Source organism: Hetaerina americana, unplaced genomic scaffold (assembly GCF_022747635.1).
Source record: "Hetaerina americana unplaced genomic scaffold, ioHetAmer1.1.p SCAF_7, whole genome shotgun sequence".
In the NCBI taxonomy this organism is placed as follows: domain Eukaryota; kingdom Metazoa; phylum Arthropoda; class Insecta; order Odonata; family Calopterygidae; genus Hetaerina; species Hetaerina americana.
The window spans coordinates 42562204-42581306 of NW_027287316.1; the positions used below are offsets into that span (position 1 = coordinate 42562204).

The following is a 19103-nucleotide window of genomic DNA, read 5'->3' on the forward strand; positions in this document are numbered from 1 at the left end:
TTCGTGAAAGGTAACATATCCTGTTATCGTACGCTTACTTATATTTTTAATAATTTAAACTTGATATATCTCGTGGAAATCAGGGAAAGGAATGTCATTTTGGGATTTGGATTCATATGTTATGCTTATAATGAAATTATCTTTTATATCCGCTGGGAACTGACAGATATTCTAGTCTACAAACATGAATTAGGTTTGCCCTGTAGCTCATACGATAACGTAGGATAACAAAAAATATTTAACAGGAAAACTATGGCATGAATTTACTAAATGAGGAATTTTCCTTACTGTTTCCTTGTTCTATATTAGTTAAGACTGTATCTATTCGCTAACGAAATTATTCTATTTGTGATCAAGGATATAAAAACTAATTGGCCGGAGATCACGAAAACGTCTTCAAGCAAATTTGATCCCATTGTAAAACTAGACACCAATATAATTTCAAGTCCATAACATTAAAAGTTTTTTAATATTACAATATTTTCACGAAAAAAAAGTTTATTTTAACTCTACGTTAATTAAATACTGGAAAAAATAAGAAATTATTTCAACGCAGACATTTGTGAGGCCATTTATGATAATTTAATCATGTACACTTAGTAATTACAGCACTAGTTGGCTTAGAATAAATACCGATTCAATTATGATGAAATGATTAAAACACGATCATTAAGTAAGGAGGTGCTTTTCTTCAAGCACACTCCAGATCACCCGCGTCAAAATTCATCTGGAAATACTAATTTTGGCTCATCTTTTGCGGTTTTGAGAAATTTTTCTTAGTTTCAGAGTTTCAACGCATACGCACAGCCTCAAAAACGCAGAAAAAAGTTTCTCTTTCATTCATATGTTTCCAGTTAATTTACATTCGGAGGCGGAAATCAATCTCGTCTTGTCTATGAAAATACATTAACTCTATTCCTCAAGGACGATCGTTAATCCTCGCTCCCCTCTTTAAAATTTCAGACATCAAGTGCGGGCTTTCCTTATTAGTTCATCAACTGGAATTTCTACACTATTCAGGTCCTACGAAGGCACAAAACGCTGCAAATTTTTAAGTTTGTCACGTAACGTTCCAGCAACTACACAAATCCCAATTTCTTGTCTAATAATCACATGATTTAATATAGAATAATCGTCTTTACACCGTCAAAGTAAACTGCTAAAAATACGAGAAGAATTCGCAGCTATGTAATTGCACCAAATAGTAATGTCGCAATGTTGATTTTTGACCTAATTCCTATTTAATGTGTTAAAAATTCAGATGCTCCCGTTACTTTTTCTTCTTCTTTGGTTTACAATCCCTCTATTGGTTTGCAATTGTTGTATTTTATGTTTTGGGAGAAACTGACGAAAAGCCTAAATAGAATGAATGAATCAAGGAAAAAAAGGAAATCCCACAAACAATTCATTTCTACGGAAAATTTCCATAAAAATTTATAATAATACAGTCATTAACTACAAAACTTTTAATTGATTTCCTTTTTTCCGTGGTATTTATTTCCTCCTGCTTGTTTAGAGTATCCAAAGTTATTAAGTATCTCTAAAATAAGCAAATTTAACAAAAAGCAGAGGAACGTTTGCGATTTGTGTTTCAAGTGAAGGCAAAGTGAAGGAAGGTGAAGTTGGGGTATTCAAATTTCCAAACATCCACACAAATGAAAAGAAGCAAAGTGCTGTGCCACATGTTTCGTACGATAATTCTGTTTCGATTAGTAAATCATTTTCGATCCTCGTTCAACTAATAATCGACTAACACAAAAAAGTAAGGGAAAAGGACTTAGGACATAGTTAGGAGGAATGGATTCCTCCTAAATATGGCGATTCATTCAGACTGGTTTCATTTTCGCCACCCCATTCAGCAATGGTGACGTCCTGAATTGGTATATAGTACGTTGGACAAAGAACCTTTCATGTAAAGTACGCAGTTTCCGACCATTTTTTATCCTCGTGCGGATCGAGTAAACGTTTGCTAATGGCGGATATCACCTCAGGTGTCGATCATCCATCCTGATAACTGCTACCATCTGGTATTATTTTGTGGCCTCAAACTTTGGTAATTCGACCGATTCGGATGAATTATGCGAAGGCCCTCAATTGAATTTCGATGATGCACCGTGGCGAGACTCTGAAAATATTTTCCCTTCATTTACAGGTATCACCGGCAATGTTACAATAGACGCCAATGGGGATCGAATTGCGGACTATTCCCTCCTCGACATGGACCCGGAGACCTACACCTTTAAGGTGAGTGGCAATTTCTTCCGCTTTCTCCTCCAGCCTGGTGTATTATGTTTTTAATTCCGATGGCGCCTGTTAACTAACTTGAGGTGGCTAGCTGCTACACTTAGCTGGTCTCCGTTAAAGAACCTTCGTCAACTAACTTCATCTCTAACGGAATTCCATAAGAACTAACTTTCGATGGCTTAATGTAACTAACTCCCTTTCGACGCGATCGCCAACTTTTCCCGACTTTGAGTTAAAAACCAAATCCAACTATCAGAGCAGGCCGTGATATCGATGTTGACACCTGTATCGCGTCCACGTCAATAAGCTTACTGGTGGAGTTCCTAAAAAAATTAAGCCTCTTATGGAATACGAACCAAGTTGCTCTAAGTTTAGCTTTTTCCCAAATATTGTCGACGAAATCTTTACTCCGAGTGCCTGTGTTGGTAATAAAAGTTTGCGAACCCCAACGGCTTTTCAGTCGTAAGGCATTCTTGATGGTTTTATCCTATGAATTGAATTTACTAAGTCATTGAACTACATTGATCAACACATGAAATTTGAATATTACCTACAAAAGTGTACTGAAATGCATTTCATTCATTGAAGCATCTAAAAGCCCTTTGGTTTAATAAGGCATGATACACGCACATATAATGAATTTTTCAAGATCATTGAATACAAGCCAAGCATTAATTATCAAAAATATTATTGTGCAAAGGCTGTAACTGTATACCCAGTAATTATGGATTAATCATCTTTCGACATTACCAGCTATGAGATCACGCTTTCTGACATGTACCACTGTGAAACCGCATAGGTTTTATTTTTGCATCAAATAACCGATTTATCTTATTGCCTTAAGGGCACAAAATATTATTTCACGTGAGCGAAACTCCCGATATTAAATTTTCGCGTGGGTTCATATTGTTGAAATTAAACTGGAAACTTCAAAAGGCCATCCTTTGCGTGAAGAATCGTTATTGACGAATAGAGCGCGTCAAATTGTTTTTGCATATCCTGTGAATTGTTGCATTGGAAGCGCATGACATAAAATTTTAGATAAATAAAAGCTATGCGAGTTTAACGTTAACAAAGAAGGTATTAACATAGCGCCACAGTACATGGTGTGTTCATTAAGTATCGGAAATTTGAGTTATTTGTTAATAATTTGGTTTATTCTTACCCCATATATCAGTGTTATCTCCTTTGAAGTTACTATACACTCGTACTTACTCGAGCGGTTTTTTCAATCGTTTAAATACCTCTGAAATCGATCTTCCGATTCGATCTTTGGAATAGCATTTAGTTCCTTCAGCGATGCGTTTTTCATTTAATCTATGCTTTTGAAACTATGGCCCTAAAAGGTTCTCTTTATTTTTTAAGGAGCTGAAAACAGTCGCACGGGGTCATATTTGGCAAATATGGAGGCTGGGACATAATTCAGTGATTTTTTCGGTCGAAAATTCACGAACAAGCAGCGAGCTCTTTGAGCAGGTGCATTAACGCGTGGATGCAAAATCAATTAATTGTTTAGCCACCAATATGGGCGTTTTTTTTTGTATTACTTCACGCAAACAGCGTTGAACCTGTAAGTAGTACTCTTTATTGATCGTGTGACCTTGTGGCAGGAACTCATGGGGAAAAATACACGATTCGAAATTACAATATTCTCGCTCCTTTTTGAACTCACCTCGCTCATTGGCAGGTGAGACCACAGGGAGAAGGCAGTGGAAATTGACTGAAGAACTGATCGTTGGAAGAGATCACTTTTCCCTTGCAGAGTATGAGACCATAGTACGAGAGAGTCGTATTAAGAAAGTTAACCCACGACAAACCGAAAAAATACCATTAATCACCAATTACTTCAATGTGCGGTGACCTAAAACTCCGTTCCACAAGCCCTCGTGGTAATTTGAAGGGCAAGTTGTGCTTCTATTGAAATCTCCTTAATCACTCATTGGTTACATTTAGTTCCTTCGCAAAGATTTCTGAATGTTCACTGGATTTAGTCTTTTAATTTTCTTGACTCGCTACGAAAAAATTATTGACTTTTCCTGAAAATAAGAATTCGTAAAATTTACGTAAATATATCATTGTGGGATAAACTGTGTGATTAAGGAAATTATCATTTTAGTTTTTTAATCGATTTTTCCAAAAATAAAATTTTTGAGCAACGATCTGCAATAACATTTCCAAAGAGTATCTTTAAAAAAATAATATTCAAAAGTGCTCTGACTCATTTGATTTTTTCATAATATAACATGGAGGTCGAAAATCATTATTCAGTTACAAAGTAGTAAATATCCAAATTTTTCCTGTTATTTTGGCATAGGGAAATAAAATATATCCTTTCCAATTGATTTCTAGGTAAAAATAAATCACTTAATACGGTTTTAATGGAAAATGCACCACTCATTACTCAAGAAGACAAAAATTAATTTCCCAGCTATACATATGGATAAGGTCACTTCCCGTGATTTTTTGCATGATCCCATTAATGCGAACCCGTTTTTCGTCCTGCAAATTTCAAACTGAAAATCATTCTAATTTTTCCTCGCAGGGAGACCCTTGCATATTGGTTTATAGGCAGCCACGGAAATATTTGCGCAAAAACGATTTTGATGAAAACTGTAATCAAAGGCGAGGGCGAGTTCCCAATTTTAATTGCAATTTCAATGTAATTCACGGCGACTGAGTACCGATAATCCTCGGTCAAACGAACCCGTGCTCTCGACTTGCAGTACGTCGTCAGTCGCAGAATCAACCAAAATTGAAGTTGAAATAAAAGTATTGAATAGGGTCACAAGGATTTAGTTCAATTAGATCTCGCGGTGACGTGGGCTGACTTGGTCAAGTATTTGATCACTGGTCCTACAAAATATCTGCATTCAGCCCGAGGCCATGGTCATTATGCTCTCAAAGGGGATGTTTCACTGTGTGAAATCAAAAATAGAAAATCTGCATTAGAGGTATATAATCCTCTTCTGCTTACGTGGCAAATAAATACATCGAAGAAAACCCTGGATAAAAATGTGCTTTGTTTATTTTTTAGTATGAAATTCCTTTGTTATGAACGACGGCCTTGCCATGGTTGCGGAGCTTATCAGCATTCAAAAGGTGGAAACGAGGGAAGAGAAAACGTATCGATTACTTTTATACGCTCGCATCGTTTTTTTGCGAACCAAAAGAGAACTTTAATCTACATAAAACTGTCCATAACATTTTGTCTCTACTGGGAATAGTACTAATCCTATCAGCTCTGTTATATATTTCTCCTAATTTATCTCACATTCACTACTCCCTCGTATCTCCTTCGACAGTATGATTTGAAATTTATATCTTTGTTAGTATAAAAAAAGGATGTAAAATAAAAATTATTTTTTCCATCCTGAAAAAAAAAATTTTGTGTAGTTTCCATGAAGCGTGAGTATGCTGTGAAGATGGAAAACGAGAGAAAACTCCTCAGTGGCAATACAGAATGATCCCTCGAGTGGTTTAGTTTCCTCCTTTTGTACAATGCTAGAACTCTGAATTTTTTCCTAATTTACGGGGAATATAACGAGGTTTTTTCCTTTGACACGCAATCATAAGTTGATAAAAATATTGGCTTGAGTAAAATATTTCCTGTCTCGTCCTTGATCATTAAACCCTCGCTTGATATGCTGCCAACTTTTAAGAGCCCGAAATTTATGGTCACAAAATTCAACGTGTTGGAGTCCAATGTCAAATGGTTGTTGGTAAGTTGGTAAGATGGTTGTAAAGATGGTTGGATGGTAAGATGGTTAATATCGTAATATGTTGGTAAGATGTTTGTTAAACATGCGTCTCGGCTAAACATATCCTTATACTCCATTACCGTACACTCGCGAGTGCACAATTTGGATTTCCTGTTCTATGACAGAGAGATAAACACTCCCACAGATTCCAGCAAGTGATACATTGGGGATACATTCATGATTTTTCGTTTATATTGTAAACACGATATGGATGCTGGCCATGAACATGTGTCATTAACAAATTGCACCCTAAAGACAATTTAAACGTCCTTAATACACGATTACGCTTCAATTCTCTCCTGCACGAATACACATCTAATGTAAATAAGAAGCATCGCTATTTTAAAAGACCCCTTACACCCTGCGCGAGGAGGAAACTCTCTCCAGAGGCATTAAGGTTAATGTAATGGCAAAGGTCGTCCTGCTTGAACTTTAAAAGTAGACGAATAAGGTATTGTCTTACCAAAAGCTAAATTGCAAAGCAAACATCAGCTGAAAGGGGAAACTTTGAAGTTTTGACTTTTCCTTTGGTTTCATGACTTTCCTGATGTCATTTAGCGTAATTCGAGATTGTTTTTGCCTTTTATATTAATTCGCCGTCCGAGTTGGTCGGGTTGGTAAAGCTGTGTACTTACAGCGCAAAGACCAAAAGTTCAAGTTCCACCTCGGGACTGGGTGTTTCATGACACAACCAATGAGAAGAGAGATACTATATATCAGCTGAGCTCAAGTATCAACAGGGGTCAACAGTAGTGTTTGACTAGTTACACTTCCACTCTTGATTAGTTTGAAAAAAATCATGCCCGATCCATTCTCAGCCACTCCACGAGTAACGCAAAAGGAAATGTTTTTCTGGCGATGATAAGTTTTTTTTTTAATCCGTGAAATATTTGAAATGTCGATAACCTTAACGACAGGCTTGAGTTCCTGGCCAAACACCAGGTGCCAACGCTGCCCCACCCTCCCCATAGTCCTGACGTCGTCCCAGCAGACTTCTTTTTGTTCCCTCGGATTAAGTTAGCCCTGAAAGGAACCCGTTTTTTGTCCATAGAAGAGACCCAATCAGCCGTGACGAAGACCTTGCGAGAGGTCCCCGAAGACGCCTTCCAGGGCGCGTACCGGTCATGGCAAAGTGCCTGGAAAAAATGTGTAGAGGCCCAAAGATAGTACTTTGAAGAATTTTAAGTGTTTGTGCAAATATGTGCAATAAATTACAAAATCAAAAAAAAATTTTATTACTTTTGGAACGCACCTTGTATTATCATTAGTTGGTTGGATAGATTAGCTAGATTATTCCATAAATACGGGGGTAATATGCCATGCTTAAATATTTCTGACACATCCATGTGCACGGTTGTGCGTTTGCGTGCCAAGTCTACAGATATGGTTTGAAAAATATTTGCGAATTGTCCTGAATTCCAGCATATGGGTTTCGGGCACTAAAACTCCGATTGTTACTGTCAGCATATCCCTCCAGCAATAGGAAATATGATTCCAAATATCGGTCTACCCCAGTATTGTTTTATTAACAGTGAATTTCTGTGCATAAGCGAACTATTATTGGAGAATATCCACGCCGAAAAATAACATGAGCAGATCGGTCATCCCTGAGTATATCATGACTGTAGAATGCATCTTCTAATGCATAGAACTCTGATCTTCCCTGTCCCGAGCAAGCAGAACGACTTTGCGAAGTTAGGGATTCAGAGTTTTTGTGAGATATCGTGGTAGTAGGTGTTGGCTGGTTTTTGTGGGGTAACCGAACCTTTATTTCGCCATCAAATCTTCAATACTCGCAAAAGAATTCATGGCTCTTAAAGGTTTAAATTTCTCTCTTCAGTTGAACAGTAATTCGGAAATTATTTTTTTATTTTTAAGGTATCAGCTGAACTGTAAAAAACTAGGTCGAAGGGACGGTTGTTTCCGCTTGGCAGAGAAGATCTTTTAACCCAAAATATAGAAAAAAATATTCATGTGAATATATTCTTGTAAAAGGAGTGATAGGTTTTGGTGCAAAATTTTCCGAAGTGATTTGCAAACATTCTGTTCACCGGATCTATTAATTAACCACGGAAAATACACCGATAGCCAAATTATATCAAAACAGAATGGCATAACGGATTTTTGTGGCTCGATGAATTTCGCGCTTGAATAATTCATCGGTAAGGTAATTGAAAATTTCCTTCCTGTCTTTAATTAAAATTTGCTAGGTTGGGGAAGGAGAGAGAGTGTATTTATTTGCGCGATAATGATTTGGCAAAATCGAATTCCAAATTTATTCGCTAGTGATAAAGGTAATTTAATCAATTTTGCATCGTATCCCTATTTGAGATAGCGAGGATACTGTGATTTGATTGATTTTAAAATTTGTGAACGTCCTTTTAAAAATATTTGTAATACTTTTTCATTTCATTAACACCAATGTTTTGATCGAAGTGTCAGCCTCCAACAACCACATCTAATATTACCTGCCAAGTATCTGATAGTGTGATACATTTGCGTTGAAACGTCGAAATTTCAATGAAAGATGTGAAATTAAAATATTGCTTAAACTTAATGAAGAGGAAAATGTAGGAATGAGATTTTTATGTATGCTATTGGCCCTCGTGACTAATTTGATTTATACTAACTCTATGCTGAACATAATTACAAAATTGGAAAAAAACTTACTGTACTGGCCTTCGGTAATCTGTGAATCCGAAGGTCGAGCGTTGGAATGCCACCTAGGTGTATTTTAGGTGTAATTAGAGCTCCGGTCGTTTACCGATTGTGATGCAACCCTTAAGAATAGAAGTAAAAGGTTTATGCTAAAGCATAAAGGTAAAATGACTCTTCTTTAAAAAAGCTTGTGAAGACTATATTTTTTTATTCCCGCCGACCAGCGTAGTATATTGCGAAATATTTGCTTAAAAAAGTGTCTCAACAACTCTCAGTTGGTAAATGGGATTTTGTATCAACCGTGGTCAAAAGATACTAGCTGGGACGATGGTTAATATTTTAAAACTTATCGACACGCAAACTCCGCATTCAACATAAAAGGAAGCTTTCCCCGAAAGATGTTTTTTTTCTTGATTCAATTTTTAGTTTCACAAACTCCGGTGGCTTCGTAATCCCGGATCCATTTGCGATCCCGATTCTAATAAAAGCCTGGATGATAAGCTTCTTTAAAGGAGTTAAAACTTCGGGGAATTTACCGAGACGTCTGTTAAATGCGAGAAAGATTCCCAGAGAAATAATTTCACCGGGAATTACGCATTGCAGTTGATTTTTTCTACCTCGAATTTACTGATGGAAATACCGCCTGCTGCGAGATGGTGGGTTCGACTATCTCTTCAAATACGTTTTTATTGGTTAAAAATATTTTATGGGAATGAGTTCTGATCACCTTATTACAGTGATTTCTACCAAATTGATGCTACAGTAAGATGCATATTATCTCTACGTAACGACTGGTACCTTATGTGTGCATGGTGTCTCATTTGCTTGACAGCAGTTAAGTTTATTTTATGTAAAAGCACACGCCACTCAATTGCGAGTAATTTTTGTTCCATTTGCACTCCAAAAGATAATTTTCCCTTATGTAGTTCAATTTCGTATATAATACATTTGAAAATTAATTAAAATTTAAATTTCTTGAGAATGGTATTCCGAGGTTTGATCCGAATAAAATACTTTCATGATCGTTGGAATATTGATTCTTGCTACCGTGACAAAAATTAGCGTATATTAAGATAATTTTTCCATTTTATCGAAGTATTTTTCGGTAAATTCATAAAAATATTTTTCAAACGTCAAGGTTCAATTCCATTATGTTACCAGATTTGTTCGCAAATACTTTTCACTTTTATCTTGAAAACGGTAAAATCACAATGCGTAGCCACTCTGAAAGACGAACGGTTGGATACCTTTGCTATCATCGTATTTTTAGAATATTAATTTTATTTTAGAAAATTAATATCGTATTTTCAATTATAATTCATTCTTCAAAATAAAGTGGATCATCATATTTGTACAACTAATGATTCCACTGGAAGTTTTCCCATAAATATAAATTAGCATATTTTTTAATAGATTAATTTGTTTTCAGCAGTGTCATTTTCGGTTCATATTTACACAAGTTTTTGGGCAATATTTAATTAATATTTTCTATCATGATTTAATATTTGTAATTAGTTTGGAAAATTAGATAAAATATTTTTAAAAATGGATGTTTGCATTGTGTACGAGTGTATTGTGTGCATTGTGTGTTCGTATAATCCGAATATTTATTTTCATGTGTATTTTTCTCGATTTTTTTACTATTTAAAAACTACTTTTCATTGAATTTTCCTTATGAAAAAAGAAGATTACGTTTACGTATCAATAGATGAAGCAAGTGGGAGTGTCGGCTAATGTCAACAGTTGAATATATTTAATGCGTAATGTGTATAGTCAATTTTTTGCAATTTTAATTTTTTTATACGCGATCAAATGTTCGTACTTTAGAGATAATGTTCTCAAAGTCAACTATTGAAACCAGATTCGCCACGACACCGTGTCTCTCCCTATCCCACAGGAGGTGGCTCACTACGAAGGAGCCACGAGGACCCTGGTGGACGTCCCAGGAGCCAAGATTCACTGGGCGGGAGGAAGGACCACGCCCCCTCCAGACAAGCCCCTCTGCGGATTCGACAATTCCCTGTGCCCCGACAACTGTGAGAATCGTTCGGTCCATCCCCAAGTACAAATGCATGCTAAGCATCTAGAAAAACAATCACTGGGTGGAAAAGGGGCATAATCCTATCTCCAGGGTCTTAAATAATGTGAAATATAGTAACAAGCTCCTATTATCGATATTTCGGTGAAGAGAGAGGAGTGCATTGGAACTTAATGCTGGGAAAACATCAATGAAGTAGCAAACCACCTCATTTACTTTCCAGCGAACAGTGCTTGCTGCAGTGGGTCTTTAAAATTTCAAGTCCAAATACACATCCTTCTCTTGATGATCGTTCTGTGGGATATATATCGATATAGGAGATTCTTTTTCCCTTATTATTTTATTGTTGACTATAAGATGATCAACCCTTTCTATATCAATGAGCCAAAAGCTCAAGCCCTTTCATCACTTAGTATTTTTAACTTCGACTTTTCATTCAAAATTAGGAGTTCGCATGTATTTTCAATTTAAAAAACAGTCCTGTAGTTATTTACCACTAATTTATTAGATTTTGGATGTTGCGTAATAGCCGAAGATAGTTTGGCTACTGAACAAAGGATCTTGAGTTCAATTAGGGGTAATGCCTCAGGGCACATTCAGATAGACCGGAGATGTGTGATTTTCTGGGTACTAGAACTTACTGGGAAACTGTATGGGGCACAGAGAATGGACCTGCCCGTGTACGAGTATGTTAATTTCATTAACCGCTCCGTTTAATATAACGAGGTCAGTTCTATCATCACCTATGATAACCAAACTGCGGTTTTATAACTGTTGTGGTTGAACTCCGGGAGGACTAGAGGAATATTATAATGAGCATAACTTGGACGCTTTGTCATTAGAGTTAGTTCCTTGCAGGTAACGTGGAAGGCAGGCAACAAATTATCACTAACTTCGAGATAATTGTTTGATGCTGAGGTTCCTGTGTTCGAGACTAAAGGAAATATGATTCACTTAGGCCTGTTTCAGAGATGAAAAAATATTTTAGAAACGATAAAACAACGATGGGCATCTTTCTTCTCTGCTAGACCATAGCCTAAGAGAGACAATAAGGAATATAATGGCAATGACAACTTTCTGTGAATCACCTTTGCAATTCCTTTCCCTCCTCCTTTTATTCTCTCACTCTAACACATATTCTTTCGGCCAAATCTACCAAATTGCAATTAGTTTAAATTGCATTATATTATCCTTTTGAGTGTTTTTTTACCTTCATTGAATTAATGTAATAAACGAGTAGATGGCTTAATAGGCATTCAAATTTTTTATGTAACATGTATTTTGTACTCTATCATTTGTCATTTAGTTAAATGGAAAATGACAACATATGAATTTAGTGTGATAACAATGCAAAAAAAAGAGCTATCAAATTCATTTCGTAACTCAGGACATTATAAAAAACCGAATTTGGTGAAGATTTCAGTAATTCAAAAATTATAAAATATTTTTTCTAGCGTGTATTAATTAAAAGTGCCAATTTTTAATCATTTTGGTTTATGAATATCACTGAATAATACTTTATATACGATTATGTTTCCTGTCCATTCTGTATTAGTATTTTTACCACTGTTGCTAATCATTTTCTATCCTTTATTGGTGAACGATCGGTTCTTTGGGAGGGGGGACGAGGAACCATGTAAGAAGTATTGTTAAACAAACCTTAAATTGGTGTCTAAAGAACATACGTATTCTTTATTCTCAGTGATTTCCCATAGAAATTCCTGTCGCATAATGACTCTACGTAGTTAAGTACCGTGGAGTTTTACTTGCCAAGCCGTCCACTCAAAAACCATTCTTTTGTATACCTGTAAAGACTTAACAATCGATCCTCTATTACCTCCATAATAGAAAATGGGCACCGGGTTAACGCTGCCGATTTAGTTATTCTTCATCAATTGTTAATCCTTCAAATGTCATTTCAAACATATATGATGTATCCAGTTGTAAACCCGAAACTTGGTTTTGATAGGCGAAAGACCTTAAAGCTCACCTCGCATCAAACCCTGAAGTGAAATAAATTCACCATTAAGGTTCTTATTCATGCATTCATAATGTTTTGATCATAATGATTTTTATAATCTGGTTAAATAACCACAGTAATGAACGCAAAAGTTATAGATGATAGATGAGGGTAGAGCTCACTTAAAACCTAAAAGCCCTACGGCGCGTGAAGATCACGTATCAGGGTATGAGGGTTAGTTCCTTTCCTGTGCCGTCCGGTTTTCCTCGGGTTGATCTAGTCCCCAGAAAAAATCACACAGCTTGGTTTAAGATGAGGGTTCCCAGGGGTGGCACCCTGATTTGAACCCGTGACCTTGAGCTCTCAGCAGCCGAAATTTTAACCCACTATACTGCTAAGCCGCCAAATCAGGAATGGATTTTTACGAACAAGTCTTTTACTGCCAATTATTCAATGTCATCCTTGCGAAACAAAAAATTAAATCAAAAATTCCACAAGAGGAAAAAAAAGCCTATATTTCTGGAGACGCTGACAGTGAAATGCGCCAAATTCCAGGCGTGGCAGTATAGACAATGGGTGCAAGGAAACATTTCCCTGCTTTCCAAGCCGTGTGGTGTACCTACCTAATCGTGATAAAATGCCTCTCTGTCTCTTTCCAGCGCTCCCGGGATACGCCATACTCAGCATCGTGCTGAGCTCCGTGGTTGTCGCCCTGGCGATAGCATCCTTCTTCATCTACCGGTAAGAGCAGTCGAGGCGAATTGTGAACCGAACACGCACTCCCAAACGCTTTTCCTTTTCCCTTCCTCCCCTTCCTCTCTTCTCTACTCCCTGCTGCCCCCCCACCCCACTCCTACTTCCACTCGTACGGGAATCGGTGTCGCACGGAAAGGTTTCGCGAAGGTTCGCCCTGGAATAAATGCCTTCCCACAGGCGTGGCGGCATTTTACAAGGGCAGTACAAGTCCCCCGTCCGCGCCCTGCATTATTCATCGCGAAATTGAGCGTCCTGGCTCATTAAAAACGCTCCCCGAAATTCCTTAAAAGAGTGCAAATTATTTTCGCCTGTTATTTTTTACACGGTTGTCACTCTAGCGCTTTCCGGCAGGGCGGCGAAGGAAGGATTACGAGTGACAAAGAGGGGGGCTTGGAATGAAAGCCCCCTTCCGAAATGGAACATGCCGCTTAACAACTCATCCGTGCTCTCCTGTCTAATGGGTCTCTCCCGGAAAGAATGCATACGTGATGGGTGAATTGAAGCGAGAACGGAGACAAGGGAGCGATGTTGCAAGCTGTTATAACCAATATTTCAACGGTATCAAGCTATAATTGCCTCAGTTTAACGTGGAATTTTCCATTGAATATTTTTCGTAGCAGGAAAATGTTTTCAATTTGATTTTCCAAGTATGTAAAGTCCGTTTAATTATTCGTATGACAATCGAAATGTTTTTATTTAAATTTTAAATAATTTTAAGTACCAAGTCATTCATAATACCGTAGTAAGTGTGCCCGGGTAAAACTACTCAGGGGTTGAAAAATTAATTAGCCCCCCTACAAGAATTTAAATATTATTTAAAACTATACTAATGCAAGTCGTCCGATGAGAAAACTTGTCGTTGAGTCGTGAACGATGGCCTGTGGAAACTGCCGGTTATTGCAGAACATTCAGTTTGGAAACGTGGTCCATATTCCTTTCTGGGGGCCATCATTTGTGATGATGTTTCTAATGATACGGAATAGCGTCATCAATTAATGATGCTGGTGATGGAAATGAACAAATTGAGGCACACACTAACTATGAATGCTGAGTAATTGTTCATTTCAACAGTCTTTTATTACTAGACAAGGTACAGTTCATGAAAAAATAATATTATTCCTACATGGCACGTCCTGATGAGTAGGCGTCAATTTAGGAATATGATTTTTAAAAACGATTTTTCAGGACATTAATTGAATTGTTGTCCTTTTTCTGTGCCAATTTTTTTATGGTAAAGGACACAAATACGCCACGCAGAATTTGATGAGAGTACTCGTAATTTCTCCATGAGCTAAATGTATCGTTTAGGGAGCATAGACATATAAAAATGGAAGAAACGCGCATTAAATTTGAGTCGTGAATCAAAATATTCATCACGAGTTAAGGGAGACGGATGATGAGCATATACTTATTTGAAATCGTAGTATTCCTCAAAGGGTTGCAGTTTTAATCAAAAAAGGAACAATAATTCACATTCAAAATTTTCCGGTCCTGAATAAAATATCTCATGGCAGAAGGTTATAGTGAATTAAAGGCAGGCTCAATGAGATAAACGAACTAGTTATGTCACGTGCCCGAAGGATATGTACCAAAGAAAAGGGCGTACACCTGGGGGGTAAAAATGTAGAGGTTGGCTGCCCTGCGAGCTGGCTCTCCAACTCGTCCACATTTCACCCCACCCCCGTCGTCCACACCTTCCTCCTTTTTTTAACCTCCACTCATCTTCATCTTCACCATGTGTTCCCCTTAATGAAGCGTTCGTCATCCGCTTCCTCTTCTTCTTATCGTGTATTTTTTTTTTCTTCAGAGGAACCCCACATCTTCCTCGCGAAGGCCCACATTTTCTCGTTGACTGACCGACACCGCCGCAGTCCTCCTCAGAATCCCTAGACCGCATCAGTGCCGTAATTACGATCGTTGGGTCGCCACCCACCCTCCGGGGAAGCAAATAAGAGTGGGTCGCTCGCCTAAAAAAAGTATAAAGATTCCTACTAACGAGGACAAAGAATCTTAATTTATATTAATTTCAGTTTCGCCAGAGGTAGGAGTATGGCAGCGTAATTTTCTCGAAAGGATGAAAATCCAATTTATTCTAAGTGCCCGTGAACATTAATGGGAGTATCCTCAGGGAGTAGAAATCCACGGATTCCCGGCACTGAGATGGTACACCGAATGAGCACAAGATCGCCACTTGGTGGGAGATATCCGGAAAGCGGAGAAAAGTTTGGAATTATTTGAGGTTGTCGAAAATTTGAGAAAAATAGGAACTAAATAAGAATGGGGAAAGAAAACCCCAATACCGTATATTTAGTTGCAAATCTCTCGTCAGACGAATTGTTGTGTTGGTTTAACGGGAACCACGTCAGGGACCAACCACAACCTCTCGACCAGAATACCCTGTGGTGGTTTACGGGAAATTAATCCGCGTCAGGGACCAACACACGGCCACACGCACACTATCCTTCTGAAATCCTTGTGAGACCCTGTTAAAGAATTTCAGATGGAGATTGAATCCTTCACGAGGCTGTAGAGTAGACCCCGTTAAAGATTCCAGGATATTCTCAAGCACACACTTTGTGACTGGTACAGACCAATGACACACACAAGCACTCAAGAAACACGCACACTCAAAAGGGCCCAACTTCTGAGAGATTTGCAACTAATTATTACCGCCATTGGAGTTTTCTTTCCCTATTCTTATTTAATTGAGAGGCCGTAGAGCTAATTATTTCTTGCTAAAAATGGGAAGGTGAGCTGAATATTTGGGAAGAAATCCGGGAGTTGTATGTGCGAGGCAATGATATGAAGTATTGGTCACGAGGAATAAAGTGAAATTTTCAGTCGGGCGGATTTTATCGACACCTGTGACTGGCGAAGCGATGAGGGATGATCCACAAAAATGCGCAGACAGATCCCGAACACGTGGGAGAAAATTCTGGAAAAAGGACAATATAACTTTCGGGAAAATCGGGAACGGAAACCCATAAAATTAGCGGTCGCATCTGCGCAATTTTATGGAGTTCGCCGCGATTTATTCTGTCCCACGAGCGTTCGCTACGGTTAACCTCGGGTCTCTTTTCGAGATACGGGGCCAATAACCCACCCCTTCGCTATTCCCAGGAGTGCACAAGCGTAGCCTGAATGCATTACGTAGGCTAGTAACAATTCACCTACGTGACTGGCAAAACATTGTGAAAAATTAGGTCGGTATCGAAATTTTTCCGTGAATATTACCTGCTCCTTTTCGATTTATCATCCAATAAAACTATAAACGTCCATGCATATCTCTGATTTTCATTCATAATGATAAAATCTTAGTTTTTTTAAATTTGACGGAGCGGCGATCAGTTTGCTCCGAGATTCAAATCTTAGTGTATAAACCCTACCATAACTCCGAAAGTAATCTAAAGTGCGTAATTTTCTGGGTGTAAAAACTTGATTGAAATTTTTTCGGGTCTCAGGGGAAGAATCTAGACTCACAAAACGGTATATACGTGGATCCTGGAGCTCAGTAGAGCGATGAACTTTACTACCTTCAACTGGAAAACTACCTTAGAGATGACGAATAAGGTTTAAAACTTCCTTTCTTGTGCATATTCGCAAATCCTACATTTAAATATTCCCTCTACATATATTTATACCATGATAAATTATTACTTTGGGGATGATCAGTTTCGGTTTAGGAAGGGGATAGGTACGCACTAATGAGATTATTAATCCAGAGGAATATAGAATACAAACAGAAAGTATTTGCCTGTTTCGTAGATTTCGAAAAAGCGTTTGATAGAGTAAATTGGGAAAAACTAATGAGTATATTGCAGAAAATAGTAATAGATTGGAGGGAAAGGAGGCTAATCCGCAACCTGTAAATGTCTCAGACTGCTCAGGTGCGAGTGGGGAACTGGGAGTCCGGTTGGGCAGTGTTAGGAAGAGGTGTAAGGCAGGGTTGCCCATTATCACCGTCGCTGTTCAACCTGTATGCAGAGGAAATGATCAAAGAGGTATGGGAAGAACTGGAAGTAGGAATGGAAGTGGGTGGGGAATTCGTAAAGTCAATGAGGATCGTTGATGACCAAGCTTTAGTTTGTCAGTCAGCCAAGGGGTTGCAAGCATTGCTTAGTGAATTGGAAACTCAGTGCGATAGATAAGGGTTGAAAATTATTATAAATAAAACAAAGATTATGCGATTTTCCAGAAAGAAAAAGGCTAAGCTAAACATTAAAATAGGAGGGTATAAACTAGAGCAGGTTAAACAATTTACGTACGTATTACTTAAGTGTTTTGGACCAACATGGTCAAAGAAGTAGGGACGTAAGGAGAAGAATTGCGCTTGGCAAAGAGGCTTTCACAAGGCGGAGAGAGTTGATGACAGGGACGTTGGGTGAGGATATTAAGAAAAAACTCGTAAAAACTCTGATATGGAGCGTAGCTATGTACGGCTCGGAAACGTGGTCATTGAAGCAGGTGGATAGAGGTAGACTGGAGGCTTTTGAAATATATGTTTGGAGAAGAATGGAGAAGGTGAAATGGACAGAGAAGAAAACAAACGAGGAAATATTTGGTATGGTGGGCGAAGAGAGGGGCTTGTTGAGAGAAATCCTATGGAGGCAGGAAAAATGGTTGAAGGACGTATTGATCGGCATTGGAATGTTGAAGACTATAATAGAGGGGAGAATGTTAGGCGGGGAAACGAGGAAAGGGAAGGAACAGGATAGGGATGTTAGACGGGATGAAGGGAGGAAGAAAGTACTCAGATATGAAGAGGAAACAGATGTAGACTGGGTTGCTGGATTTTGTTTTGTTAAGAGTCACGAAATATTTATTTGGTAGTCATGTCCATCCAAAAACCTACCTTAACCGGTAGATTACTCAATAATATCATGAAAAATGATCATCCTAGAATGACGTAAAGGCTGCCATTGATGCATAATTGCTCCAACGTAGATATCAATGTCTATGCTCGAGTACTGAAGCACCAAATCCTCGACTGTTTATTTTGTTTAATGAGATAGATGGGCCCGTGACAATTTCAAGGGTGCTACAAATACGTTGTATCTCCTAGTATGATTGATGGTTCATAAGTTTGCTCCGAACAGAGCATTAATTCGAGAGCATGCGATCTATGATTGATAAATAACTACTAAATAATGCGATATAGACTCAAGGAAATATCAAGAATTCAGTCGGAAGAATTTTTGGGCATGGAAAATTTTATTTTTAATGTTTTGTTAGTGTTAGTTCATATTTGAATGCAATTCTTAATTATGACGAATCTTAAACGCAAAAGCTCTATTTTCCTTAATGAAAAATTGCGCGGCCATGAAAACTTCGTTTTGCAATCATATATTATGGCATTGATGTAAATTAAAAGACATGGCAGAGCCACAGCCCTTTCAAAAGATGATTATATTTTTCAATGGGCTGCAAGTCCTCTACTAAACACAATAAAATCACATGCATGGCTCAAAAATAACGCGATGGACATAAAACTGTAATGGGAATGATAATAACCACGATACAAAATTGCTTCAGACTGCGTTTCCGACGCTCTTCCTCCCTTTCCTTACGTGACCTGAAGTTGCCGAAAACGTGAGAGAAAATAACATGGCACAAAGTTAGGTGTCCCAAATCCGTCGAAATATTTTAATTCCATTCGAGCGAAAAGAAATTCTTGCGGAAGCGATCCGAC

General features: G+C 37.9%; 1 protein-coding gene across 1 annotated transcript in view; it reads left to right on the forward strand.

Moving 5' to 3' along the window:
- LOC139696656 (atrial natriuretic peptide receptor 1) overlaps positions 1-19103 on the forward strand; it is a 370838-nt gene that overhangs the window by 152957 nt on the left and 198778 nt on the right. Inside the window, exons 6-8 of the mRNA XM_071595471.1 lie at positions 2153-2244; positions 10558-10696; positions 13318-13399. Of these exons, the coding sequence (XP_071451572.1) occupies positions 2153-2244; positions 10558-10696; positions 13318-13399 (313 nt within the window). The remainder of the gene's footprint in view (positions 1-2152; positions 2245-10557; positions 10697-13317; positions 13400-19103) is intronic.